Here is a 26,277-nt window from a genome sequence, read left to right as displayed (position 1 = left end):
AAAGTTGCTCACATGTTAAATGATTTTATTTTGAGTTAAAATTCATTAGGCTTGTTTTGTACTATTTTATGTGACTACCAGAAAATGAATTTACAATTACATATATGGGTTATCTTATGTTTCTATTGGACAGTGCTGGAGTCCATTTGAAGACCTTCTACTTCCCCAACTGTGCAAACTGGATGTGGTGAAAACCCTGATAGCGCACCAAAAGGACAAGACACAAAGTACAAATAAGTCCTACCAGGTAAAACTGAATCTTACGCTTGGCGGGGGAAAAAAAAAAGCAAAAAACAGAACTAAAAAAAAACAAACAAGCAGCCATATATATGACAGTGGATTAATATCCAAAATATATAAGGAATATTTTCAAGGCCGTAGCAAAAAGAAAATTGTAGGGAACTTTCTGAAAACATTAAGAATAGAACTGCCTGTGTTCCAGCAACCCTACTTCTGTGTTTCTACGTGAAAGAAAGAGGTCAGCATGTCAAAGAGACATCTGCACTCTCCGGTTCTCTGCAGCGTTATTCACAAGAGCCATGGAAACAACCCCAGAGTCTGTGACAGAAAAATGGATAAGGAAATGGTGGTATATACATTGGATTATTCTACCATAAAAAAGAAGGCAATTCTGGCATTGCACCAATGTGGATGAAGGCCGAGGGCATGATGGGAAGTAAAATAAGTGAGGCTGAAGGAAGTAAACACTGTATGATCTCAGTTATGTGTAATCTGAGTTGACTGATCTCATAGAATCAGAAAATGGCCGCTGCACTCCAGCCTGGCAGACAGAGCGAGACCCTGTCTCAAAACAATTAAAGAAAAAATGAATCCCCATCCTGGAAGAGGTAGGTCCCAGCATCCGGCCAGATCTTTTCCGCAATAGTAATGTAAACAAACTTTGCTTTTCATTTCCTTCCCTTTCTCTTTCTGAGTTAAAAGGAACAAAAAACGGAACCAAAACAAATCAGAAAATAAGAGAAGAATGATGGTTGCCAGGGGTTGTGGGAAGGGGAGAATAGGAAAACAATACCAAACCCATAGGAAAACCTGATGTTGAATAATGGAGCTACCGAAACTCTGTCCAGCATTTCAGAAAGTCTACCAAATTCTGATGAAATTCAAGCAAATGGAGATTGTCACGTCTCTTGCCCTGGTATTGAAAATCTAAGACTTACCTAACTGTTACCAGGGCAGAGGTGCCATTATCCTCCAGAAATACAGTGCGTCTGTCATGGAGTTGGCCTCAGACAACACTTGTGGAATCAAGACATTATTGCATTCCCCTAGACTCTCATACGCCTTTTGTAAAAATGAATTCCAAGAGATTGAACTCACCTCTCCTTCTGGAGTTTCTCCCCTGGTCTCCAGCTGCTTCTGCAGACAGCTCAGATCTGGAGTGAGAGCTGCCTGCCAGGGGCTTTTATACGAGAGGGTGTCTCCACCCACCTTAGCCACACCCTTTCCCTCCTTTTTAATCCAATCAGATTCTGATTTCATTCTGCCATCATTGAGATGGTTACTATTGGACAGGTTTTTACCATAAAGGAAGACGATTGTGTTTTCAGTGTTATTTTTTAATTAACAAGGACAAAATATTGCCATGTAATAATTTTTAGATAAGATCTTGAATATTATGCCTATTGATTAAAACTTGGAAACTAGTTAAAATTAAATAAAATCTTAAAATTTGGGGTGACATTTAAAATTCCTCTAAAATGAATGGTGCGACTTTCAAAGAGTTTTCTATTATAAATATAACACCTTTTCACATTTCAATAAAAGAGGTGAGTTAAACCTACCCAGTAGTCGTTACTAACAGGACACTCCACAGACCACACTCAACTCTCAAAAACATTTTCTCTGTAATGTAAAGATTCTAATTAAGAAGCTTAGGAAAGAAATCCCAAAACGGTTTCCAGACAATCAGTCAGCCAGTGAAAGTCCGGTTTTTCTTTTTAGTTGCAGCATCTAAAATGAAAGGTAAAAGATACTGTTACAATCTTTCTATTTCCCTTACATCACAACATAAGTAAAATGAGATTCATTTCCTCTTTAAAAATGTTCACAATTGGGTTCCTCATATATTAAATATATTATAGGGGATCAGAGTTCATGGATAAGAACGTAAAAGTGGGAGACTGGAGGTCAGGTGGGAAAGGATTTGATTACATTAATGTGATTGAATTAATAGTCTTTAATTCAATCATCTCCACAGTAATCACTCTCTAGTGATTGCTAGATCTCTTCTTTCCTATTCAAAGCCAAGGCAGTTCTCAATTCCTTTTGTCTCGTGAAGGCCAATTGAGAAACACAAATCTCTACGTTGCGGTGCATATATTAGATGAAATCCTTGCACATTGCATTTCTTCATTGATTGGCATCTATAATATAATCTGCCACCTGTATGTCCATGTACACACACGTACCGTATCTACACATATGCATGCAGGGAGAAAACGCTTATCTCTTCTCGCATAATTCTAATTGCTTTATTTTCTCATATAAATCCTTTTAAAATATACTCACATTTCTGGGAGCAGTTATTCTCCAGCTTGTAATTTTATGGACCCAGGTTCCTGGAGCACTGATCCCTCACATCTTTTAATTTTTATCTGCTTTCAGTAAAGCTTGAACAAAATTTCTGTTCTCTTTGGGAATACCAGGTGGCCTCAGTTGTGGAAAGCACCAAGCCCAGTGGGTTGATTTGCCTCTCTAATATTCTCCCAAAATATCTTACAGCCTGGAATTGCATTCATGCTCATGTCTTGGAAGCGGAGTTCTTCCGTTCAGAATTAGAGAAGAGCGTCTTAGGATTGCTGGCACACTGCTGGGGTTGGTTTGGGTGATAGATACTTTCCACTCTTTTCCAATTGCATCTTTTCACAGAAAGCAGCTCCGCTGGCTTCTACTAAGACAGTGGTAAAGGTTCCTTACCCGCTCTCATGTACGTTTCCCCTTTGCCTTCCTCCATGATTGTTAAATTTCCCGAGGCCACCCAGTGATGTTCCCCGTGCGACCTGCAGAACTATAAATTAATGAAACCTCTTTTCTTCATAAATTACCCAGTCTCCGGTAGTTCTTTAGAGCAGTGTGAGAATGAACTGATATAGAATATTGGTACCAGGAGTGAGGCACTGCTATTGAGGTACCTGAAAATGTGGAAGCGACTTTGGAACTGGGTAACGGGCAGAGGTTGCAACCGTTTGGAGGGCTCAGAAGAAGACAGGAAGATGTGAGAATGTCTCGAACTGCCCAGATACTTGTCAGATGGTTTTGATCAAAATGCTGACAATTGAATTGCTCTTAGTGAAGTAAGTTCAAGTAGAAATTAAGGTGATTGATTACGGTATTTTCTTCCTATTAGGAGTTTCTCAGTGAGCTTCAACCGCATCTAGAAATTTTGGAAATGTGTGCTTTTCATTCAACTCAGGATAGCTGTAATTTCCATTGTCATTTCATATTTGATCATTTTATTTAGAAGTGGTTATTTAATTTGCATGTAAGTGGAGAATTTCTGGATTTCTTCCTGTTATTGATTTCCAATTTGACTCTGTTGCCGTCATAGGAGAGGGTGTATAGTATTTCAATTTTAAAGCTAATGAGATCTCTCTAAGACCACACATATTCGTGGCAAACACTCAGTGTGCACTTGAAATGAATGTCAGTGTTCGGTTGTTGGGTTAAACTGAATACATGAACATATATAATTTTGCCGTATTCATAGGTCCTTATCATTTGAAATTCAGTTACTGTGTTGGGTCACATTGAAATTATTATTTCGTTCATAACTTCCATAACACATAGTACACTAATCTTGCAGAAAATAGAAAACATTGGCAAATGAATCTGAATTTTCAAAATATTTATTGAACAGAAATATAAACATAAGCCCCAAAGAAAACAACATGACAAACTTTAATTACAATGTAATTTTCCCCTCATTAACATAATTGCTTTCTGTTCATGGTTTACAGAGTGATGGCTTTTTCCCTTCTGTCCCTTTGTACCTATGTGTATCTAGCAGAAAAGTTCTTAGCTATGGCTATGGGCGCACTGAAACTTCCTAAAGATGATTATGTTGAAATGTTTATTTACTTTCCCCCAGAAGAAACTGGGGCACTGGCCCTGGCTGGATTGATCACAGAACAGATACTCAGGATGCTCTGATCATCTTGACTTCCACGTTGATGAGCAAAAAATGGACGCCATGGCTCGCAAACAGGAATCTCGATGAATGTGTAGATATGGCACCCATCACTAACATTGTAAAAGGCAATGGACCTCATACCTACATCCAGGAAAATCCCCACTCTGTGCAACTGGGGACTCACCCAGAGAGGAGTCATAGGCACAGTGCTGGCAGCAAAGACCTTTCCTTCTCTGCAACCCACAGTCAAGAAGCCGTGTTCTGAAGAAAGCACAATCATCCCCTGTCGGTTCACAGATTCCTTGCACACACCCACATCCCACACTTGGCTGGTGCCCACGTCCACCTCCCAGTAATGGCGGCCGGAAGTGAAGCGAGGGGTGCCCAGGACACACAGGGTAGTGTCGAACCTCTCAGCTTGCTCCTTCCTATTCTGGCTCAAATCCCCACTTCGGAAACTCCTCAGGTCTTCAGAAATGATGAGATAGTTGTTGGCTGTGTCCACATCCAACGTCATATCCACTGTGCAAAGAAGAACCAGGAGTTCAGCAAAGACACACACTACAGACTCCCTCTGCCCTTTGACTGCAAACACTTAAACACATTATTCACTTTTACTCTTATTCTACTTTCTTTCCCAAATCAAAATTTCCTGGGGAAACTTGTTTGGCCACCTGATGAGGTTAAATTTTATCTCTAGATTGCATGAATATGATCATTGTAACAAGTCCACCTTATTCATATTAGAAATGCCTTTTGAATTAAGTTAGTGGAGAATTTGATGAAAATTAGTTTTCCATTTATCACATATGATACATGAAAGAAGACAGTAGCTTGCTCTCCAAAGTATTCTACAAACGTGCACAGATTCCATGAAAATCTGTACGCAAAGGTGAGAACTGTTGCTGTTTGTGAAGCATGGAAGTTTTAGATGCTAGATATCCTAATGCCTATGTTTAATGAAGAAATGTTTGAAAGTCGTTTTCCCAGTGCCTTTTATGGGTTGTGGCAGGTCCTATAGATTCCTTACCTTGAAACTTCCTCATCCTTGGGTTCATTGTGAGAACCTTTTTCAGCTTGGGCTCTAGTTCCTTGATGATGGAAACCAGCGCCCTCAGCTTGTACTTGGGCTTGATGTCATCCTTCTGAGAGACCACAGAGCAGAAACGGCACAGTAAACCTTCCCCATCGGGCTCCTTCTGGAGTGAATTGAGGCACTGGAGGCAGCAGGCATATCCACATTTCAGTTGCACGGCGTCTTCAAGATCTTTTAGACAGACAGGACATCTAATGACCTGTTTGAAGTGCTCAGCCATGGCAAATGTCTATGGAAAAAAAAATGAACACGGAATTAGAATTTCCACGAGCTGAATGAACAGCTGATAGTGTGTGGGGCTTTTATCTTTACATGCATGGAGCTGTCATGGCACGATACTTAAAATCACTACTGCTAGTGATGAAGACACAACATGAATACAAATGTCAATGACTCGAGGCCCTGAACTTCTAATATCTGTAATACTCATTGGAATAAAGGGCATGATTCATCGAAAGCCTTTGAATTGAAATAGTAAAGGAGTCTACACCCCTGAGCTCTTTGATATGGTAGCCACCAGTCACAAATGGCTATTGAGACCTGGGATGGGGCGTATCTGAATGGAGATGTGCTGTGAGCCAAATACACTCTTATTTTTGAAGACATAAGGGGGAAAAGAGAATGTAAACTATCTCCTTGAGAACGTTTAAAGTTGCTCACATGTTAAATGATTTTATTTTGAGTTAAAATTCATTAGGCTTGTTTTGTACTATTTTATGTGACTACCAGAAAATGAATTTACAATTACATATATGGGTTATCTTATGTTTCTATTGGACAGTGCTGGAGTCCATTTGAAGACCTTCTACTTCCCCAACTGTGCAAACTGGATGTGGTGAAAACCCTGATAGCGCACCAAAAGGACAAGACACAAAGTACAAATAAGTCCTACCAGGTAAAACTGAATCTTACGCTTGGCGGGGGAAAAAAAAAAGCAAAAAACAGAACTAAAAAAAAACAAACAAGCAGCCATATATATGACAGTGGATTAATATCCAAAATATATAAGGAATATTTTCAAGGCCGTAGCAAAAAGAAAATTGTAGGGAACTTTCTGAAAACATTAAGAATAGAACTGCCTGTGTTCCAGCAACCCTACTTCTGTGTTTCTACGTGAAAGAAAGAGGTCAGCATGTCAAAGAGACATCTGCACTCTCCGGTTCTCTGCAGCGTTATTCACAAGAGCCATGGAAACAACCCCAGAGTCTGTGACAGAAAAATGGATAAGGAAATGGTGGTATATACATTGGATTATTCTACCATAAACAAGAAGGCAATTCTGGCATTGCACCAATGTGGATGAAGGCCGAGGGCATGATGGGAAGTAAAATAAGTGAGGCTGAAGGAAGTAAACACTGTATGATCTCAGTTATGTGGAATCTGAGTTGACTGATCTCATAGAATCAGAAAATGGCCGCTGCACTCCAGCCTGGCAGACAGAGCGAGACCCTGTCTCAAAACAATTAAAGAAAAAATGAATCCCCATCCTGGAAGAGGTAGGTCCCAGCATCCGGCCAGATCTTTTCCGCAATAGTAATGTAAACAAACTTTGCTTTTCATTTCCTTCCCTTTCTCTTTCTGAGTTAAAAGGAACAAAAAACGGAACCAAAACAAATCAGAAAATAAGAGAAGAATGATGGTTGCCAGGGGTTGTGGGAAGGGGAGAATAGGAAAACAATACCAAACCCATAGGAAAACCTGATGTTGAATAATGGAGCTACCGAAACTCTGTCCAGCATTTCAGAAAGTCTACCAAATTCTGATGAAATTCAAGCAAATGGAGATTGTCACGTCTCTTGCCCTGGTATTGAAAATCTAAGACTTACCTAACTGTTACCAGGGCAGAGGTGCCATTATCCTCCAGAAATACAGTGCGTCTGTCATGGAGTTGGCCTCAGACAACACTTGTGGAATCAAGACATTATTGCATTCCCCTAGACTCTCATACGCCTTTTGTAAAAATGAATTCCAAGAGATTGAACTCACCTCTCCTTCTGGAGTTTCTCCCCTGGTCTCCAGCTGCTTCTGCAGACAGCTCAGATCTGGAGTGAGAGCTGCCTGCCAGGGGCTTTTATACGAGAGGGTGTCTCCACCCACCTTAGCCACACCCTTTCCCTCCTTTTTAATCCAATCAGATTCTGATTTCATTCTGCCATCATTGAGATGGTTACTATTGGACAGGTTTTTACCATAAAGGAAGACGATTGTGTTTTCAGTGTTATTTTTTAATTAACAAGGACAAAATATTGCCATGTAATAATTTTTAGATAAGATCTTGAATATTATGCCTATTGATTAAAACTTGGAAACTAGTTAAAATTAAATAAAATCTTAAAATTTGGGGTGACATTTAAAATTCCTCTAAAATGAATGGTGCGACTTTCAAAGAGTTTTCTATTATAAATATAACACCTTTTCACATTTCAATAAAAGAGGTGAGTTAAACCTACCCAGTAGTCGTTACTAACAGGACACTCCACAGACCACACTCAACTCTCAAAAACATTTTCTCTGTAATGTAAAGATTCTAATTAAGAAGCTTAGGAAAGAAATCCCAAAACGGTTTCCAGACAATCAGTCAGCCAGTGAAAGTCCGGTTTTTCTTTTTAGTTGCAGCATCTAAAATGAAAGGTAAAAGATACTGTTACAATCTTTCTATTTCCCTTACATCACAACATAAGTAAAATGAGATTCATTTCCTCTTTAAAAATGTTCACAATTGGGTTCCTCATATATTAAATATATTATAGGGGATCAGAGTTCATGGATAAGAACGTAAAAGTGGGAGACTGGAGGTCAGGTGGGAAAGGATTTGATTACATTAATGTGATTGAATTAATAGTCTTTAATTCAATCATCTCCACAGTAATCACTCTCTAGTGATTGCTAGATCTCTTCTTTCCTATTCAAAGCCAAGGCAGTTCTCAATTCCTTTTGTCTCGTGAAGGCCAATTGAGAAACACAAATCTCTACGTTGCGGTGCATATATTAGATGAAATCCTTGCACATTGCATTTCTTCATTGATTGGCATCTATAATATAATCTGCCACCTGTATGTCCATGTACACACACGTACCGTATCTACACATATGCATGCAGGGAGAAAACGCTTATCTCTTCTCGCATAATTCTAATTGCTTTATTTTCTCATATAAATCCTTTTAAAATATACTCACATTTCTGGGAGCAGTTATTCTCCAGCTTGTAATTTTATGGACCCAGGTTCCTGGAGCACTGATCCCTCACATCTTTTAATTTTTATCTGCTTTCAGTAAAGCTTGAACAAAATTTCTGTTCTCTTTGGGAATACCAGGTGGCCTCAGTTGTGGAAAGCACCAAGCCCAGTGGGTTGATTTGCCTCTCTAATATTCTCCCAAAATATCTTACAGCCTGGAATTGCATTCATGCTCATGTCTTGGAAGCGGAGTTCTTCCGTTCAGAATTAGAGAAGAGCGTCTTAGGATTGCTGGCACACTGCTGGGGTTGGTTTGGGTGATAGATACTTTCCACTCTTTTCCAATTGCATCTTTTCACAGAAAGCAGCTCCGCTGGCTTCTACTAAGACAGTGGTAAAGGTTCCTTACCCGCTCTCATGTACGTTTCCCCTTTGCCTTCCTCCATGATTGTTAAATTTCCCGAGGCCACCCAGTGATGTTCCCCGTGCGACCTGCAGAACTATAAATTAATGAAACCTCTTTTCTTCATAAATTACCCAGTCTCCGGTAGTTCTTTAGAGCAGTGTGAGAATGAACTGATACAGAATATTGGTACCAGGAGTGAGGCACTGCTATTGAGGTACCTGAAAATGTGGAAGCGACTTTGGAACTGGGTAACGGGCAGAGGTTGCAACCGTTTGGAGGGCTCAGAAGAAGACAGGAAGATGTGAGAATGTCTGGAACTGCCCAGATACTTGTCAGATGGTTTTGATCAAAATGCTGACAATTGAATTGCTCTTAGTGAAGTAAGTTCAAGTAGAAATTAAGGTGATTGATTACGGTATTTTCTTCCTATTAGGAGTTTCTCAGTGAGCTTCAACCGCATCTAGAAATTTTGGAAATGTGTGCTTTTCATTCAACTCAGGATAGCTGTAATTTCCATTGTCATTTCATATTTGATCATTTTATTTAGAAGTGGTTATTTAATTTGCATGTAAGTGGAGAATTTCTGGATTTCTTCCTGTTATTGATTTCCAATTTGACTCTGTTGCCGTCATAGGAGAGGGTGTATAGTATTTCAATTTTAAAGCTAATGAGATCTCTCTAAGACCACACATATTCGTGGCAAACACTCAGTGTGCACTTGAAATGAATGTCAGTGTTCGGTTGTTGGGTTAAACTGAATACATGAACATATATAATTTTGCCGTATTCATAGGTCCTTATCATTTGAAATTCAGTTACTGTGTTGGGTCACATTGAAATTATTATTTCGTTCATAACTTCCATAACACATAGTACACTAATCTTGCAGAAAATAGAAAACATTGGCAAATGAATCTGAATTTTCAAAATATTTATTGAACAGAAATATAAACATAAGCCCCAAAGAAAACAACATGACAAACTTTAATTACAATGTAATTTTCCCCTCATTAACATAATTGCTTTCTGTTCATGGTTTACAGAGTGATGGCTTTTTCCCTTCTGTCCCTTTGTACCTATGTGTATCTAGCAGAAAAGTTCTTAGCTATGGCTATGGGCGCACTGAAACTTCCTAAAGATGATTATGTTGAAATGTTTATTTACTTTCCCCCAGAAGAAACTGGGGCACTGGCCCTGGCTGGATTGATCACAGAACAGATACTCAGGATGCTCTGATCATCTTGACTTCCACGTTGATGAGCAAAAAATGGACGCCATGGCTCGCAAACAGGAATCTCGATGAATGTGTAGATATGGCACCCATCACTAACATTGTAAAAGGCAATGGACCTCATACCTACATCCAGGAAAATCCCCACTCTGTGCAACTGGGGACTCACCCAGAGAGGAGTCATAGGCACAGTGCTGGCAGCAAAGACCTTTCCTTCTCTGCAACCCACAGTCAAGAAGCCGTGTTCTGAAGAAAGCACAATCATCCCCTGTCGGTTCACAGATTCCTTGCACACACCCACATCCCACACTTGGCTGGTGCCCACGTCCACCTCCCAGTAATGGCGGCCGGAAGTGAAGCGAGGGGTGCCCAGGACACACAGGGTAGTGTCGAACCTCTCAGCTTGCTCCTTCCTATTCTGGCTCAAATCCCCACTTCGGAAACTCCTCAGGTCTTCAGAAATGATGAGATAGTTGTTGGCTGTGTCCACATCCAACGTCATATCCACTGTGCAAAGAAGAACCAGGAGTTCAGCAAAGACACACACTACAGACTCCCTCTGCCCTTTGACTGCAAACACTTAAACACATTATTCACTTTTACTCTTATTCTACTTTGTTTCCCAAATCAAAATTTCCTGGGGAAACTTGTTTGGCCACCTGATACGGTTAAATTTTATCTCTAGATTGCATGAATATGATCATTGTAACAAGTCCACCTTATTCATATTAGAAATGCCTTTTGAATTAAGTTAGTGGAGAATTTGATGAAAATTAGTTTTCCATTTATCACATATGATACATGAAAGAAGACAGTAGCTTGCTCTCCAAAGTATTCTACAAACGTGCACAGATTCCATGAAAATCTGTACGCAAAGGTGAGAACTGTTGCTGTTTGTGAAGCATGGAAGTTTTAGATGCTAGATATCCTAATGCCTATGTTTAATGAAGAAATGTTTGAAAGTCGTTTTCCCAGTGCCTTTTATGGGTTGTGGCAGGTCCTATAGATTCCTTACCTTGAAACTTCCTCATCCTTGGGTTCATTGTGAGAACCTTTTTCAGCTTGGGCTCTAGTTCCTTGATGATGGAAACCAGCGCCCTCAGCTTGTACTTGGGCTTGATGTCATCCTTCTGAGAGACCACAGAGCAGAAACGGCACAGTAAACCTTCCCCATCGGGCTCCTTCTGGAGTGAATTGAGGCACTGGAGGCAGCAGGCATATCCACATTTCAGTTGCACGGCGTCTTCAAGATCTTTTAGACAGACAGGACATCTAATGACCTGTTTGAAGTGCTCAGCCATGGCAAATGTCTATGGAAAAAAAAATGAACACGGAATTAGAATTTCCACGAGCTGAATGAACAGCTGATAGTGTGTGGGGCTTTTATCTTTACATGCATGGAGCTGTCATGGCACGATACTTAAAATCACTACTGCTAGTGATGAAGACACAACATGAATACAAATGTCAATGACTCGAGGCCCTGAACTTCTAATATCTGTAATACTCATTGGAATAAAGGGCATGATTCATCGAAAGCCTTTGAATTGAAATAGTAAAGGAGTCTACACCCCTGAGCTCTTTGATATGGTAGCCACCAGTCACAAATGGCTATTGAGACCTGGGATGGGGCGTATCTGAATGGAGATGTGCTGTGAGCCAAATACACTCTTATTTTTGAAGACATAAGGGGGAAAAGAGAATGTAAACTATCTCCTTGAGAACGTTTAAAGTTGCTCACATGTTAAATGATTTTATTTTGAGTTAAAATTCATTAGGCTTGTTTTGTACTATTTTATGTGACTACCAGAAAATGAATTTACAATTACATATATGGGTTATCTTATGTTTCTATTGGACAGTGCTGGAGTCCATTTGAAGACCTTCTACTTCCCCAACTGTGCAAACTGGATGTGGTGAAAACCCTGATAGCGCACCAAAAGGACAAGACACAAAGTACAAATAAGTCCTACCAGGTAAAACTGAATCTTACGCTTGGCGGGGGAAAAAAAAAAGCAAAAAACAGAACTAAAAAAAAACAAACAAGCAGCCATATATATGACAGTGGATTAATATCCAAAATATATAAGGAATATTTTCAAGGCCGTAGCAAAAAGAAAATTGTAGGGAACTTTCTGAAAACATTAAGAATAGAACTGCCTGTGTTCCAGCAACCCTACTTCTGTGTTTCTACGTGAAAGAAAGAGGTCAGCATGTCAAAGAGACATCTGCACTCTCCGGTTCTCTGCAGCGTTATTCACAAGAGCCATGGAAACAACCCCAGAGTCTGTGACAGAAAAATGGATAAGGAAATGGTGGTATATACATTGGATTATTCTACCATAAACAAGAAGGCAATTCTGGCATTGCACCAATGTGGATGAAGGCCGAGGGCATGATGGGAAGTAAAATAAGTGAGGCTGAAGGAAGTAAACACTGTATGATCTCAGTTATGTGGAATCTGAGTTGACTGATCTCATAGAATCAGAAAATGGCCGCTGCACTCCAGCCTGGCAGACAGAGCGAGACCCTGTCTCAAAACAATTAAAGAAAAAATGAATCCCCATCCTGGAAGAGGTAGGTCCCAGCATCCGGCCAGATCTTTTCCGCAATAGTAATGTAAACAAACTTTGCTTTTCATTTCCTTCCCTTTCTCTTTCTGAGTTAAAAGGAACAAAAAACGGAACCAAAACAAATCAGAAAATAAGAGAAGAATGATGGTTGCCAGGGGTTGTGGGAAGGGGAGAATAGGAAAACAATACCAAACCCATAGGAAAACCTGATGTTGAATAATGGAGCTACCGAAACTCTGTCCAGCATTTCAGAAAGTCTACCAAATTCTGATGAAATTCAAGCAAATGGAGATTGTCACGTCTCTTGCCCTGGTATTGAAAATCTAAGACTTACCTAACTGTTACCAGGGCAGAGGTGCCATTATCCTCCAGAAATACAGTGCGTCTGTCATGGAGTTGGCCTCAGACAACACTTGTGGAATCAAGACATTATTGCATTCCCCTAGACTCTCATACGCCTTTTGTAAAAATGAATTCCAAGAGATTGAACTCACCTCTCCTTCTGGAGTTTCTCCCCTGGTCTCCAGCTGCTTCTGCAGACAGCTCAGATCTGGAGTGAGAGCTGCCTGCCAGGGGCTTTTATACGAGAGGGTGTCTCCACCCACCTTAGCCACACCCTTTCCCTCCTTTTTAATCCAATCAGATTCTGATTTCATTCTGCCATCATTGAGATGGTTACTATTGGACAGGTTTTTACCATAAAGGAAGACGATTGTGTTTTCAGTGTTATTTTTTAATTAACAAGGACAAAATATTGCCATGTAATAATTTTTAGATAAGATCTTGAATATTATGCCTATTGATTAAAACTTGGAAACTAGTTAAAATTAAATAAAATCTTAAAATTTGGGGTGACATTTAAAATTCCTCTAAAATGAATGGTGCGACTTTCAAAGAGTTTTCTATTATAAATATAACACCTTTTCACATTTCAATAAAAGAGGTGAGTTAAACCTACCCAGTAGTCGTTACTAACAGGACACTCCACAGACCACACTCAACTCTCAAAAACATTTTCTCTGTAATGTAAAGATTCTAATTAAGAAGCTTAGGAAAGAAATCCCAAAACGGTTTCCAGACAATCAGTCAGCCAGTGAAAGTCCGGTTTTTCTTTTTAGTTGCAGCATCTAAAATGAAAGGTAAAAGATACTGTTACAATCTTTCTATTTCCCTTACATCACAACATAAGTAAAATGAGATTCATTTCCTCTTTAAAAATGTTCACAATTGGGTTCCTCATATATTAAATATATTATAGGGGATCAGAGTTCATGGATAAGAACGTAAAAGTGGGAGACTGGAGGTCAGGTGGGAAAGGATTTGATTACATTAATGTGATTGAATTAATAGTCTTTAATTCAATCATCTCCACAGTAATCACTCTCTAGTGATTGCTAGATCTCTTCTTTCCTATTCAAAGCCAAGGCAGTTCTCAATTCCTTTTGTCTCGTGAAGGCCAATTGAGAAACACAAATCTCTACGTTGCGGTGCATATATTAGATGAAATCCTTGCACATTGCATTTCTTCATTGATTGGCATCTATAATATAATCTGCCACCTGTATGTCCATGTACACACACGTACCGTATCTACACATATGCATGCAGGGAGAAAACGCTTATCTCTTCTCGCATAATTCTAATTGCTTTATTTTCTCATATAAATCCTTTTAAAATATACTCACATTTCTGGGAGCAGTTATTCTCCAGCTTGTAATTTTATGGACCCAGGTTCCTGGAGCACTGATCCCTCACATCTTTTAATTTTTATCTGCTTTCAGTAAAGCTTGAACAAAATTTCTGTTCTCTTTGGGAATACCAGGTGGCCTCAGTTGTGGAAAGCACCAAGCCCAGTGGGTTGATTTGCCTCTCTAATATTCTCCCAAAATATCTTACAGCCTGGAATTGCATTCATGCTCATGTCTTGGAAGCGGAGTTCTTCCGTTCAGAATTAGAGAAGAGCGTCTTAGGATTGCTGGCACACTGCTGGGGTTGGTTTGGGTGATAGATACTTTCCACTCTTTTCCAATTGCATCTTTTCACAGAAAGCAGCTCCGCTGGCTTCTACTAAGACAGTGGTAAAGGTTCCTTACCCGCTCTCATGTACGTTTCCCCTTTGCCTTCCTCCATGATTGTTAAATTTCCCGAGGCCACCCAGTGATGTTCCCCGTGCGACCTGCAGAACTATAAATTAATGAAACCTCTTTTCTTCATAAATTACCCAGTCTCCGGTAGTTCTTTAGAGCAGTGTGAGAATGAACTGATACAGAATATTGGTACCAGGAGTGAGGCACTGCTATTGAGGTACCTGAAAATGTGGAAGCGACTTTGGAACTGGGTAACGGGCAGAGGTTGCAACCGTTTGGAGGGCTCAGAAGAAGACAGGAAGATGTGAGAATGTCTGGAACTGCCCAGATACTTGTCAGATGGTTTTGATCAAAATGCTGACAATTGAATTGCTCTTAGTGAAGTAAGTTCAAGTAGAAATTAAGGTGATTGATTACGGTATTTTCTTCCTATTAGGAGTTTCTCAGTGAGCTTCAACCGCATCTAGAAATTTTGGAAATGTGTGCTTTTCATTCAACTCAGGATAGCTGTAATTTCCATTGTCATTTCATATTTGATCATTTTATTTAGAAGTGGTTATTTAATTTGCATGTAAGTGGAGAATTTCTGGATTTCTTCCTGTTATTGATTTCCAATTTGACTCTGTTGCCGTCATAGGAGAGGGTGTATAGTATTTCAATTTTAAAGCTAATGAGATCTCTCTAAGACCACACATATTCGTGGCAAACACTCAGTGTGCACTTGAAATGAATGTCAGTGTTCGGTTGTTGGGTTAAACTGAATACATGAACATATATAATTTTGCCGTATTCATAGGTCCTTATCATTTGAAATTCAGTTACTGTGTTGGGTCACATTGAAATTATTATTTCGTTCATAACTTCCATAACACATAGTACACTAATCTTGCAGAAAATAGAAAACATTGGCAAATGAATCTGAATTTTCAAAATATTTATTGAACAGAAATATAAACATAAGCCCCAAAGAAAACAACATGACAAACTTTAATTACAATGTAATTTTCCCCTCATTAACATAATTGCTTTCTGTTCATGGTTTACAGAGTGATGGCTTTTTCCCTTCTGTCCCTTTGTACCTATGTGTATCTAGCAGAAAAGTTCTTAGCTATGGCTATGGGCGCACTGAAACTTCCTAAAGATGATTATGTTGAAATGTTTATTTACTTTCCCCCAGAAGAAACTGGGGCACTGGCCCTGGCTGGATTGATCACAGAACAGATACTCAGGATGCTCTGATCATCTTGACTTCCACGTTGATGAGCAAAAAATGGACGCCATGGCTCGCAAACAGGAATCTCGATGAATGTGTAGATATGGCACCCATCACTAACATTGTAAAAGGCAATGGACCTCATACCTACATCCAGGAAAATCCCCACTCTGTGCAACTGGGGACTCACCCAGAGAGGAGTCATAGGCACAGTGCTGGCAGCAAAGACCTTTCCTTCTCTGCAACCCACAGTCAAGAAGCCGTGTTCTGAAGAAAGCACAATCATCCCCTGTCGGTTCACAGATTCCTTGCACACACCCACATCCCACACTTGGCTGGTGCCCACGTCCACCTCCCAGTAATGGCGGCCGGAAGTGAAGCGAGGGGTGCCCAGGACACACAGGGTAGTGTCGAACCTCTCAGCTTGCTCCTTCCTATTCTGGCTCAAATCCCCACTTCGGAAACTCCTCAGGTCTTCAGAAATGATGAGATAGTTGTTGGCTGTGTCCACATCCAACGTCATATCCACTGTGCAAAGAAGAACCAGGAGTTCAGCAAAGACACACACTACAGACTCCCTCTGCCCTTTGACTGCAAACACTTAAACACATTATTCACTTTTACTCTTATTCTACTTTCTTTCCCAAATCAAAATTTCCTGGGGAAACTTGTTTGGCCACCTGATGAGGTTAAATTTTATCTCTAGATTGCATGAATATGATCATTGTAACAAGTCCACCTTATTCATATTAGAAATGCCTTTTGAATTAAGTTAGTGGAGAATTTGATGAAAATTAGTTTTCCATTTATCACATATGATACATGAAAGAAGACAGTAGCTTGCTCTCCAAAGTATTCTACAAACGTGCACAGATTCCATGAAAATCTGTACGCAAAGGTGAGAACTGTTGCTGTTTGTGAAGCATGGAAGTTTTAGATGCTAGATATCCTAATGCCTATGTTTAATGAAGAAATGTTTGAAAGTCGTTTTCCCAGTGCCTTTTATGGGTTGTGGCAGGTCCTATAGATTCCTTACCTTGAAACTTCCTCATCCTTGGGTTCATTGTGAGAACCTTTTTCAGCTTGGGCTCTAGTTCCTTGATGATGGAAACCAGCGCCCTCAGCTTGTACTTGGGCTTGATGTCATCCTTCTGAGAGACCACAGAGCAGAAACGGCACAGTAAACCTTCCCCATCGGGCTCCTTCTGGAGTGAATTGAGGCACTGGAGGCAGCAGGCATATCCACATTTCAGTTGCACGGCGTCTTCAAGATCTTTTAGACAGACAGGACATCTAATGACCTGTTTGAAGTGCTCAGCCATGGCAAATGTCTATGGAAAAAAAAATGAACACGGAATTAGAATTTCCACGAGCTGAATGAACAGCTGATAGTGTGTGGGGCTTTTATCTTTACATGCATGGAGCTGTCATGGCACGATACTTAAAATCACTACTGCTAGTGATGAAGACACAACATGAATACAAATGTCAATGACTCGAGGCCCTGAACTTCTAATATCTGTAATACTCATTGGAATAAAGGGCATGATTCATCGAAAGCCTTTGAATTGAAATAGTAAAGGAGTCTACACCCCTGAGCTCTTTGATATGGTAGCCACCAGTCACAAATGGCTATTGAGACCTGGGATGGGGCGTATCTGAATGGAGATGTGCTGTGAGCCAAATACACTCTTATTTTTGAAGACATAAGGGGGAAAAGAGAATGTAAACTATCTCCTTGAGAACGTTTAAAGTTGCTCACATGTTAAATGATTTTATTTTGAGTTAAAATTCATTAGGCTTGTTTTGTACTATTTTATGTGACTACCAGAAAATGAATTTACAATTACATATATGGGTTATCTTATGTTTCTATTGGACAGTGCTGGAGTCCATTTGAAGACCTTCTACTTCCCCAACTGTGCAAACTGGATGTGGTGAAAACCCTGATAGCGCACCAAAAGGACAAGACACAAAGTACAAATAAGTCCTACCAGGTAAAACTGAATCTTACGCTTGGCGGGGGAAAAAAAAAAGCAAAAAACAGAACTAAAAAAAAACAAACAAGCAGCCATATATATGACAGTGGATTAATATCCAAAATATATAAGGAATATTTTCAAGGCCGTAGCAAAAAGAAAATTGTAGGGAACTTTCTGAAAACATTAAGAATAGAACTGCCTGTGTTCCAGCAACCCTACTTCTGTGTTTCTACGTGAAAGAAAGAGGTCAGCATGTCAAAGAGACATCTGCACTCTCCGGTTCTCTGCAGCGTTATTCACAAGAGCCATGGAAACAACCCCAGAGTCTGTGACAGAAAAATGGATAAGGAAATGGTGGTATATACATTGGATTATTCTACCATAAACAAGAAGGCAATTCTGGCATTGCACCAATGTGGATGAAGGCCGAGGGCATGATGGGAAGTAAAATAAGTGAGGCTGAAGGAAGTAAACACTGTATGATCTCAGTTATGTGGAATCTGAGTTGACTGATCTCATAGAATCAGAAAATGGCCGCTGCACTCCAGCCTGGCAGACAGAGCGAGACCCTGTCTCAAAACAATTAAAGAAAAAATGAATCCCCATCCTGGAAGAGGTAGGTCCCAGCATCCGGCCAGATCTTTTCCGCAATAGTAATGTAAACAAACTTTGCTTTTCATTTCCTTCCCTTTCTCTTTCTGAGTTAAAAGGAACAAAAAACGGAACCAAAACAAATCAGAAAATAAGAGAAGAATGATGGTTGCCAGGGGTTGTGGGAAGGGGAGAATAGGAAAACAATACCAAACCCATAGGAAAACCTGATGTTGAATAATGGAGCTACCGAAACTCTGTCCAGCATTTCAGAAAGTCTACCAAATTCTGATGAAATTCAAGCAAATGGAGATTGTCACGTCTCTTGCCCTGGTATTGAAAATCTAAGACTTACCTAACTGTTACCAGGGCAGAGGTGCCATTATCCTCCAGAAATACAGTGCGTCTGTCATGGAGTTGGCCTCAGACAACACTTGTGGAATCAAGACATTATTGCATTCCCCTAGACTCTCATACGCCTTTTGTAAAAATGAATTCCAAGAGATTGAACTCACCTCTCCTTCTGGAGTTTCTCCCCTGGTCTCCAGCTGCTTCTGCAGACAGCTCAGATCTGGAGTGAGAGCTGCCTGCCAGGGGCTTTTATACGAGAGGGTGTCTCCACCCACCTTAGCCACACCCTTTCCCTCCTTTTTAATCCAATCAGATTCTGATTTCATTCTGCCATCATTGAGATGGTTACTATTGGACAGGTTTTTACCATAAAGGAAGACGATTGTGTTTTCAGTGTTATTTTTTAATTAACAAGGACAAAATATTGCCATGTAATAATTTTTAGATAAGATCTTGAATATTATGCCTATTGATTAAAACTTGGAAACTAGTTAAAATTAAATAAAATCTTAAAATTTGGGGTGACATTTAAAATTCCTCTAAAATGAATGGTGCGACTTTCAAAGAGTTTTCTATTATAAATATAACACCTTTTCACATTTCAATAAAAGAGGTGAGTTAAACCTACCCAGTAGTCGTTACTAACAGGACACTCCACAGACCACACTCAACTCTCAAAAACATTTTCTCTGTAATGTAAAGATTCTAATTAAGAAGCTTAGGAAAGAAATCCCAAAACGGTTTCCAGACAATCAGTCAGCCAGTGAAAGTCCGGTTTTTCTTTTTAGTTGCAGCATCTAAAATGAAAGGTAAAAGATACTGTTACAATCTTTCTATTTCCCTTACATCACAACATAAGTAAAATGAGATTCATTTCCTCTTTAAAAATGTTCACAATTGGGTTCCTCATATATTAAATATATTATAGGGGATCAGAGTTCATGGATAAGAACGTAAAAGTGGGAGACTGGAGGTCAGGTGGGAAAGGATTTGATTACATTAATGTGATTGAATTAATAGTCTTTAATTCAATCATCTCCACAGTAATCACTCTCTAGTGATTGCTAGATCTCTTCTTTCCTATTCAAAGCCAAGGCAGTTCTCAATTCCTTTTGTCTCGTGAAGGCCAATTGAGAAACACAAATCTCTACGTTGCGGTGCATATATTAGATGAAATCCTTGCACATTGCATTTCTTCATTGATTGGCATCTATAATATAATCTGCCACCTGTATGTCCATGTACACACACGTACCGTATCTACACATATGCATGCAGGGAGAAAACGCTTATCTCTTCTCGCATAATTCTAATTGCTTTATTTTCTCATATAAATCCTTTTAAAATATACTCACATTTCTGGGAGCAGTTATTCTCCAGCTTGTAATTTTATGGACCCAGGTTCCTGGAGCACTGATCCCTCACATCTTTTAATTTTTATCTGCTTTCAGTAAAGCTTGAACAAAATTTCTGTTCTCTTTGGGAATACCAGGTGGCCTCAGTTGTGGAAAGCACCAAGCCCAGTGGGTTGATTTGCCTCTCTAATATTCTCCCAAAATATCTTACAGCCTGGAATTGCATTCATGCTCATGTCTTGGAAGCGGAGTTCTTCCGTTCAGAATTAGAGAAGAGCGTCTTAGGATTGCTGGCACACTGCTGGGGTTGGTTTGGGTGATAGATACTTTCCACTCTTTTCCAATTGCATCTTTTCACAGAAAGCAGCTCCGCTGGCTTCTACTAAGACAGTGGTAAAGGTTCCTTACCCGCTCTCATGTACGTTTCCCCTTTGCCTTCCTCCATGATTGTTAAATTTCCCGAGGCCACCCAGTGATGTTCCCCGTGCGACCTGCAGAACTATAAATTAATGAAACCTCTTTTCTTCATAAATTACCCAGTCTCCGGTAGTTCTTTAGAGCAGTGTGAGAATGAACTGATATAGAATATTGGTACCAGGAGTGAGGCACTGCTATTGAGGTACCTGAAAATGTGGAAGCGACTTTGGAACTGGGTAACGGGCAGAGGTTGCAACCGTTTGGAGGGCTCAGAAGAAGACAGGAAGATGTGAGAATGTCTCGAACTGCCCAGATACTTGTCAGATGGTTTTGATCAAAATGCTGACAATTGAATTGCTCTTAGTGAAGTAAGTTCAAGTAGAAATTAAGGTGATTGATTACGGTATTTTCTTCCTATTAGGAGTTTCTCAGTGAGCTTCAACCGCATCTAGAAATTTTGGAAATGTGTGCTTTTCATTCAACTCAGGATAGCTGTAATTTCCATTGTCATTTCATATTTGATCATTTTATTTAGAAGTGGTTATTTAATTTGCATGTAAGTGGAGAATTTCTGGATTTCTTCCTGTTATTGATTTCCAATTTGACTCTGTTGCCGTCATAGGAGAGGGTGTATAGTATTTCAATTTTAAAGCTAATGAGATCTCTCTAAGACCACACATATTCGTGGCAAACACTCAGTGTGCACTTGAAATGAATGTCAGTGTTCGGTTGTTGGGTTAAACTGAATACATGAACATATATAATTTTGCCGTATTCATAGGTCCTTATCATTTGAAATTCAGTTACTGTGTTGGGTCACATTGAAATTATTATTTCGTTCATAACTTCCATAACACATAGTACACTAATCTTGCAGAAAATAGAAAACATTGGCAAATGAATCTGAATTTTCAAAATATTTATTGAACAGAAATATAAACATAAGCCCCAAAGAAAACAACATGACAAACTTTAATTACAATGTAATTTTCCCCTCATTAACATAATTGCTTTCTGTTCATGGTTTACAGAGTGATGGCTTTTTCCCTTCTGTCCCTTTGTACCTATGTGTATCTAGCAGAAAAGTTCTTAGCTATGGCTATGGGCGCACTGAAACTTCCTAAAGATGATTATGTTGAAATGTTTATTTACTTTCCCCCAGAAGAAACTGGGGCACTGGCCCTGGCTGGATTGATCACAGAACAGATACTCAGGATGCTCTGATCATCTTGACTTCCACGTTGATGAGCAAAAAATGGACGCCATGGCTCGCAAACAGGAATCTCGATGAATGTGTAGATATGGCACCCATCACTAACATTGTAAAAGGCAATGGACCTCATACCTACATCCAGGAAAATCCCCACTCTGTGCAACTGGGGACTCACCCAGAGAGGAGTCATAGGCACAGTGCTGGCAGCAAAGACCTTTCCTTCTCTGCAACCCACAGTCAAGAAGCCGTGTTCTGAAGAAAGCACAATCATCCCCTGTCGGTTCACAGATTCCTTGCACACACCCACATCCCACACTTGGCTGGTGCCCACGTCCACCTCCCAGTAATGGCGGCCGGAAGTGAAGCGAGGGGTGCCCAGGACACACAGGGTAGTGTCGAACCTCTCAGCTTGCTCCTTCCTATTCTGGCTCAAATCCCCACTTCGGAAACTCCTCAGGTCTTCAGAAATGATGAGATAGTTGTTGGCTGTGTCCACATCCAACGTCATATCCACTGTGCAAAGAAGAACCAGGAGTTCAGCAAAGACACACACTACAGACTCCCTCTGCCCTTTGACTGCAAACACTTAAACACATTATTCACTTTTACTCTTATTCTACTTTCTTTCCCAAATCAAAATTTCCTGGGGAAACTTGTTTGGCCACCTGATGAGGTTAAATTTTATCTCTAGATTGCATGAATATGATCATTGTAACAAGTCCACCTTATTCATATTAGAAATGCCTTTTGAATTAAGTTAGTGGAGAATTTGATGAAAATTAGTTTTCCATTTATCACATATGATACATGAAAGAAGACAGTAGCTTGCTCTCCAAAGTATTCTACAAACGTGCACAGATTCCATGAAAATCTGTACGCAAAGGTGAGAACTGTTGCTGTTTGTGAAGCATGGAAGTTTTAGATGCTAGATATCCTAATGCCTATGTTTAATGAAGAAATGTTTGAAAGTCGTTTTCCCAGTGCCTTTTATGGGTTGTGGCAGGTCCTATAGATTCCTTACCTTGAAACTTCCTCATCCTTGGGTTCATTGTGAGAACCTTTTTCAGCTTGGGCTCTAGTTCCTTGATGATGGAAACCAGCGCCCTCAGCTTGTACTTGGGCTTGATGTCATCCTTCTGAGAGACCACAGAGCAGAAACGGCACAGTAAACCTTCCCCATCGGGCTCCTTCTGGAGTGAATTGAGGCACTGGAGGCAGCAGGCATATCCACATTTCAGTTGCACGGCATCTTCAAGATCTTTTAGACAGACAGGACATCTAATGACCTGTTTGAAGTGCTCAGCCATGGCAAATGTCTATGGAAAAAAAAATGAACACGGAATTAGAATTTCCACGAGCTGAATGAACAGCTGATAGTGTGTGGGGCTTTTATCTTTACATGCATGGAGCTGTCATGGCACGATACTTAAAATCACTACTGCTAGTGATGAAGACACAACATGAATACAAATGTCAATGACTCGAGGCCCTGAACTTCTAATATCTGTAATACTCATTGGAATAAAGGGCATGATTCATCGAAAGCCTTTGAATTGAAATAGTAAAGGAGTCTACACCCCTGAGCTCTTTGATATGGTAGCCACCAGTCACAAATGGCTATTGAGACCTGGGATGGGGCGTATCTGAATGGAGATGTGCTGTGAGCCAAATACACTCTTATTTTTGAAGACATAAGGGGGAAAAGAGAATGTAAACTATCTCCTTGAGAACGTTTAAAGTTGCTCACATGTTAAATGATTTTATTTTGAGTTAAAATTCATTAGGCTTGTTTTGTACTATTTTATGTGACTACCAGAAAATGAATTTACAATTACATATATGGGTTATCTTATGTTTCTATTGGACAGTGCTGGAGTCCATTTGAAGACCTTCTACTTCCCCAACTGTGCAAACTGGATGTGGTGAAAACCCTGATAGCGCACCAAAAGGACAAGACACAAAGTACAAATAAGTCCTACCAGGTAAAACTGAATCTTACGCTTGGCGGGGGAAAAAAAAAAGCAAAAAACAGAACTAAAAAAAAACAAACAAGCAGCCATATATATGACAGTGGATTAATATCCAAAATATATAAGGAATATTTTCAAGGCCGTAGCAAAAAGAAAATTGTAGGGAACTTTCTGAAAACATTAAGAATAGAACTGCCTGTGTTCCAGCAACCCTACTTCTGTGTTTCTACGTGAAAGAAAGAGGTCAGCATGTCAAAGAGACATCTGCACTCTCCGGTTCTCTGCAGCGTTATTCACAAGAGCCATGGAAACAACCCCAGAGTCTGTGACAGAAAAATGGATAAGGAAATGGTGGTATATACATTGGATTATTCTACCATAAAAAAGAAGGCAATTCTGGCATTGCACCAATGTGGATGAAGGCCGAGGGCATGATGGGAAGTAAAATAAGTGAGGCTGAAGGAAGTAAACACTGTATGATCTCAGTTATGTGGAATCTGAGTTGACTGATCTCATAGAATCAGAAAATGGCCGCTGCACTCCAGCCTGGCAGACAGAGCGAGACCCTGTCTCAAAACAATTAAAGAAAAAATGAATCCCCATCCTGGAAGAGGTAGGTCCCAGCATCCGGCCAGATCTTTTCCGCAATAGTAATGTAAACAAACTTTGCTTTTCATTTCCTTCCCTTTCTCTTTCTGAGTTAAAAGGAACAAAAAACGGAACCAAAACAAATCAGAAAATAAGAGAAGAATGATGGTTGCCAGGGGTTGTGGGAAGGGGAGAATAGGAAAACAATACCAAACCCATAGGAAAACCTGATGTTGAATAATGGAGCTACCGAAACTCTGTCCAGCATTTCAGAAAGTCTACCAAATTCTGATGAAATTCAAGCAAATGGAGATTGTCACGTCTCTTGCCCTGGTATTGAAAATCTAAGACTTACCTAACTGTTACCAGGGCAGAGGTGCCATTATCCTCCAGAAATACAGTGCGTCTGTCATGGAGTTGGCCTCAGACAACACTTGTGGAATCAAGACATTATTGCATTCCCCTAGACTCTCATACGCCTTTTGTAAAAATGAATTCCAAGAGATTGAACTCACCTCTCCTTCTGGAGTTTCTCCCCTGGTCTCCAGCTGCTTCTGCAGACAGCTCAGATCTGGAGTGAGAGCTGCCTGCCAGGGGCTTTTATACGAGAGGGTGTCTCCACCCACCTTAGCCACACCCTTTCTCTCCTTTTTAATCCAATCAGATTCTGATTTCATTCTGCCATCATTGAGATGGTTACTATTGGACAGGTTTTTACCATAAAGGAAGACGATTGTGTTTTCAGTGTTATTTTTTAATTAACAAGGACAAAATATTGCCATGTAATAATTTTTAGATAAGATCTTGAATATTATGCCTATTGATTAAAACTTGGAAACTAGTTAAAATTAAATAAAATCTTAAAATTTGGGGTGACATTTAAAATTCCTCTAAAATGAATGGTGCGACTTTCAAAGAGTTTTCTATTATAAATATAACACCTTTTCACATTTCAATAAAAGAGGTGAGTTAAACCTACCCAGTAGTCGTTACTAACAGGACACTCCACAGACCACACTCAACTCTCAAAAACATTTTCTCTGTAATGTAAAGATTCTAATTAAGAAGCTTAGGAAAGAAATCCCAAAACGGTTTCCAGACAATCAGTCAGCCAGTGAAAGTCCGGTTTTTCTTTTTAGTTGCAGCATCTAAAATGAAAGGTAAAAGATACTGTTACAATCTTTCTATTTCCCTTACATCACAACATAAGTAAAATGAGATTCATTTCCTCTTTAAAAATGTTCACAATTGGGTTCCTCATATATTAAATATATTATAGGGGATCAGAGTTCATGGATAAGAACGTAAAAGTGGGAGACTGGAGGTCAGGTGGGAAAGGATTTGATTACATTAATGTGATTGAATTAATAGTCTTTAATTCAATCATCTCCACAGTAATCACTCTCTAGTGATTGCTAGATCTCTTCTTTCCTATTCAAAGCCAAGGCAGTTCTCAATTCCTTTTGTCTCGTGAAGGCCAATTGAGAAACACAAATCTCTACGTTGCGGTGCATATATTAGATGAAATCCTTGCACATTGCATTTCTTCATTGATTGGCATCTATAATATAATCTGCCACCTGTATGTCCATGTACACACACGTACCGTATCTACACATATGCATGCAGGGAGAAAACGCTTATCTCTTCTCGCATAATTCTAATTGCTTTATTTTCTCATATAAATCCTTTTAAAATATACTCACATTTCTGGGAGCAGTTATTCTCCAGCTTGTAATTTTATGGACCCAGGTTCCTGGAGCACTGATCCCTCACATCTTTTAATTTTTATCTGCTTTCAGTAAAGCTTGAACAAAATTTCTGTTCTCTTTGGGAATACCAGGTGGCCTCAGTTGTGGAAAGCACCAAGCCCAGTGG

At 39.7% G+C, this 26,277-nt stretch overlaps 4 protein-coding genes across 4 annotated transcripts; all 4 read right to left on the bottom strand.

Moving 5' to 3' along the window:
• Positions 1–3,943: 3,943 nt before the first annotated feature.
• LOC129138027 (ret finger protein-like 4A) lies at positions 3,944–5,466 on the bottom strand. The gene is made up of 2 exons (XM_054672983.1): positions 5,181–5,466; positions 3,944–4,672 (listed from the first exon to the last, which is right to left on the bottom strand). The coding sequence occupies exons 1-2, from the start codon at positions 5,464–5,466 to the stop codon at positions 4,095–4,097; spliced, it is 864 nt and encodes a 287-aa protein (XP_054528958.1). The 3' UTR covers positions 3,944–4,094.
• A 4,371-nt stretch (positions 5,467–9,837) lies between these two features.
• On the bottom strand, positions 9,838–11,360 carry LOC129138026 (ret finger protein-like 4A). The gene is made up of 2 exons (XM_054672982.1): positions 11,075–11,360; positions 9,838–10,566 (listed from the first exon to the last, which is right to left on the bottom strand). The coding sequence occupies exons 1-2, from the start codon at positions 11,358–11,360 to the stop codon at positions 9,989–9,991; spliced, it is 864 nt and encodes a 287-aa protein (XP_054528957.1). The 3' UTR covers positions 9,838–9,988.
• A 4,371-nt stretch (positions 11,361–15,731) lies between these two features.
• LOC129138025 (ret finger protein-like 4A) lies at positions 15,732–17,254 on the bottom strand. The gene is made up of 2 exons (XM_054672981.1): positions 16,969–17,254; positions 15,732–16,460 (listed from the first exon to the last, which is right to left on the bottom strand). Exons 1-2 carry the CDS (start codon positions 17,252–17,254, stop codon positions 15,883–15,885), a joined length of 864 nt encoding a protein of 287 aa, XP_054528956.1. The 3' UTR covers positions 15,732–15,882.
• Positions 17,255–21,530: 4,276 nt separating this feature from the next.
• Positions 21,531–24,993, bottom strand: LOC129138024 (ret finger protein-like 4A). Its single transcript, XM_054672980.1, has 3 exons — positions 24,915–24,993; positions 22,863–23,157; positions 21,531–22,354 (listed from the first exon to the last, which is right to left on the bottom strand). The coding sequence occupies exons 2-3, from the start codon at positions 23,146–23,148 to the stop codon at positions 21,777–21,779; spliced, it is 864 nt and encodes a 287-aa protein (XP_054528955.1). The 5' UTR covers positions 23,149–23,157; positions 24,915–24,993; the 3' UTR covers positions 21,531–21,776.
• Between the last annotated feature and the right edge of the window lie 1,284 nt (positions 24,994–26,277).

Source organism: Pan troglodytes, chromosome 20 (genome assembly GCF_028858775.2).
Source record: "Pan troglodytes isolate AG18354 chromosome 20, NHGRI_mPanTro3-v2.0_pri, whole genome shotgun sequence".
NCBI lineage: Eukaryota > Metazoa > Chordata > Mammalia > Primates > Hominidae > Pan > Pan troglodytes.
This window is presented reverse-complemented; position numbering and strand designations above follow the sequence as displayed.

Excerpts from the sequence above, each read along its gene's own strand:
- LOC129138024 (XM_054672980.1), bottom strand. The coding sequence starts at position 23,148 with ATGGCTGAGCACTTCAAACAGGTCATTAGATGTCCTGTCTGTCTAAAA. Across the intron at positions 22,355-22,862 it reads AAGGATGAGGAAGTTTCAAG|TGGATATGACGTTGGATGTG; the intron begins GTAAGGAATCTA and ends TTCTTTGCACAG.
- LOC129138025 (XM_054672981.1), bottom strand. The coding sequence starts at position 17,254 with ATGGCTGAGCACTTCAAACAGGTCATTAGATGTCCTGTCTGTCTAAAA. Across the intron at positions 16,461-16,968 it reads AAGGATGAGGAAGTTTCAAG|TGGATATGACGTTGGATGTG; the intron begins GTAAGGAATCTA and ends TTCTTTGCACAG.
- LOC129138027 (XM_054672983.1), bottom strand. The coding sequence starts at position 5,466 with ATGGCTGAGCACTTCAAACAGGTCATTAGATGTCCTGTCTGTCTAAAA. Across the intron at positions 4,673-5,180 it reads AAGGATGAGGAAGTTTCAAG|TGGATATGACGTTGGATGTG; the intron begins GTAAGGAATCTA and ends TTCTTTGCACAG.
- LOC129138026 (XM_054672982.1), bottom strand. The coding sequence starts at position 11,360 with ATGGCTGAGCACTTCAAACAGGTCATTAGATGTCCTGTCTGTCTAAAA. Across the intron at positions 10,567-11,074 it reads AAGGATGAGGAAGTTTCAAG|TGGATATGACGTTGGATGTG; the intron begins GTAAGGAATCTA and ends TTCTTTGCACAG.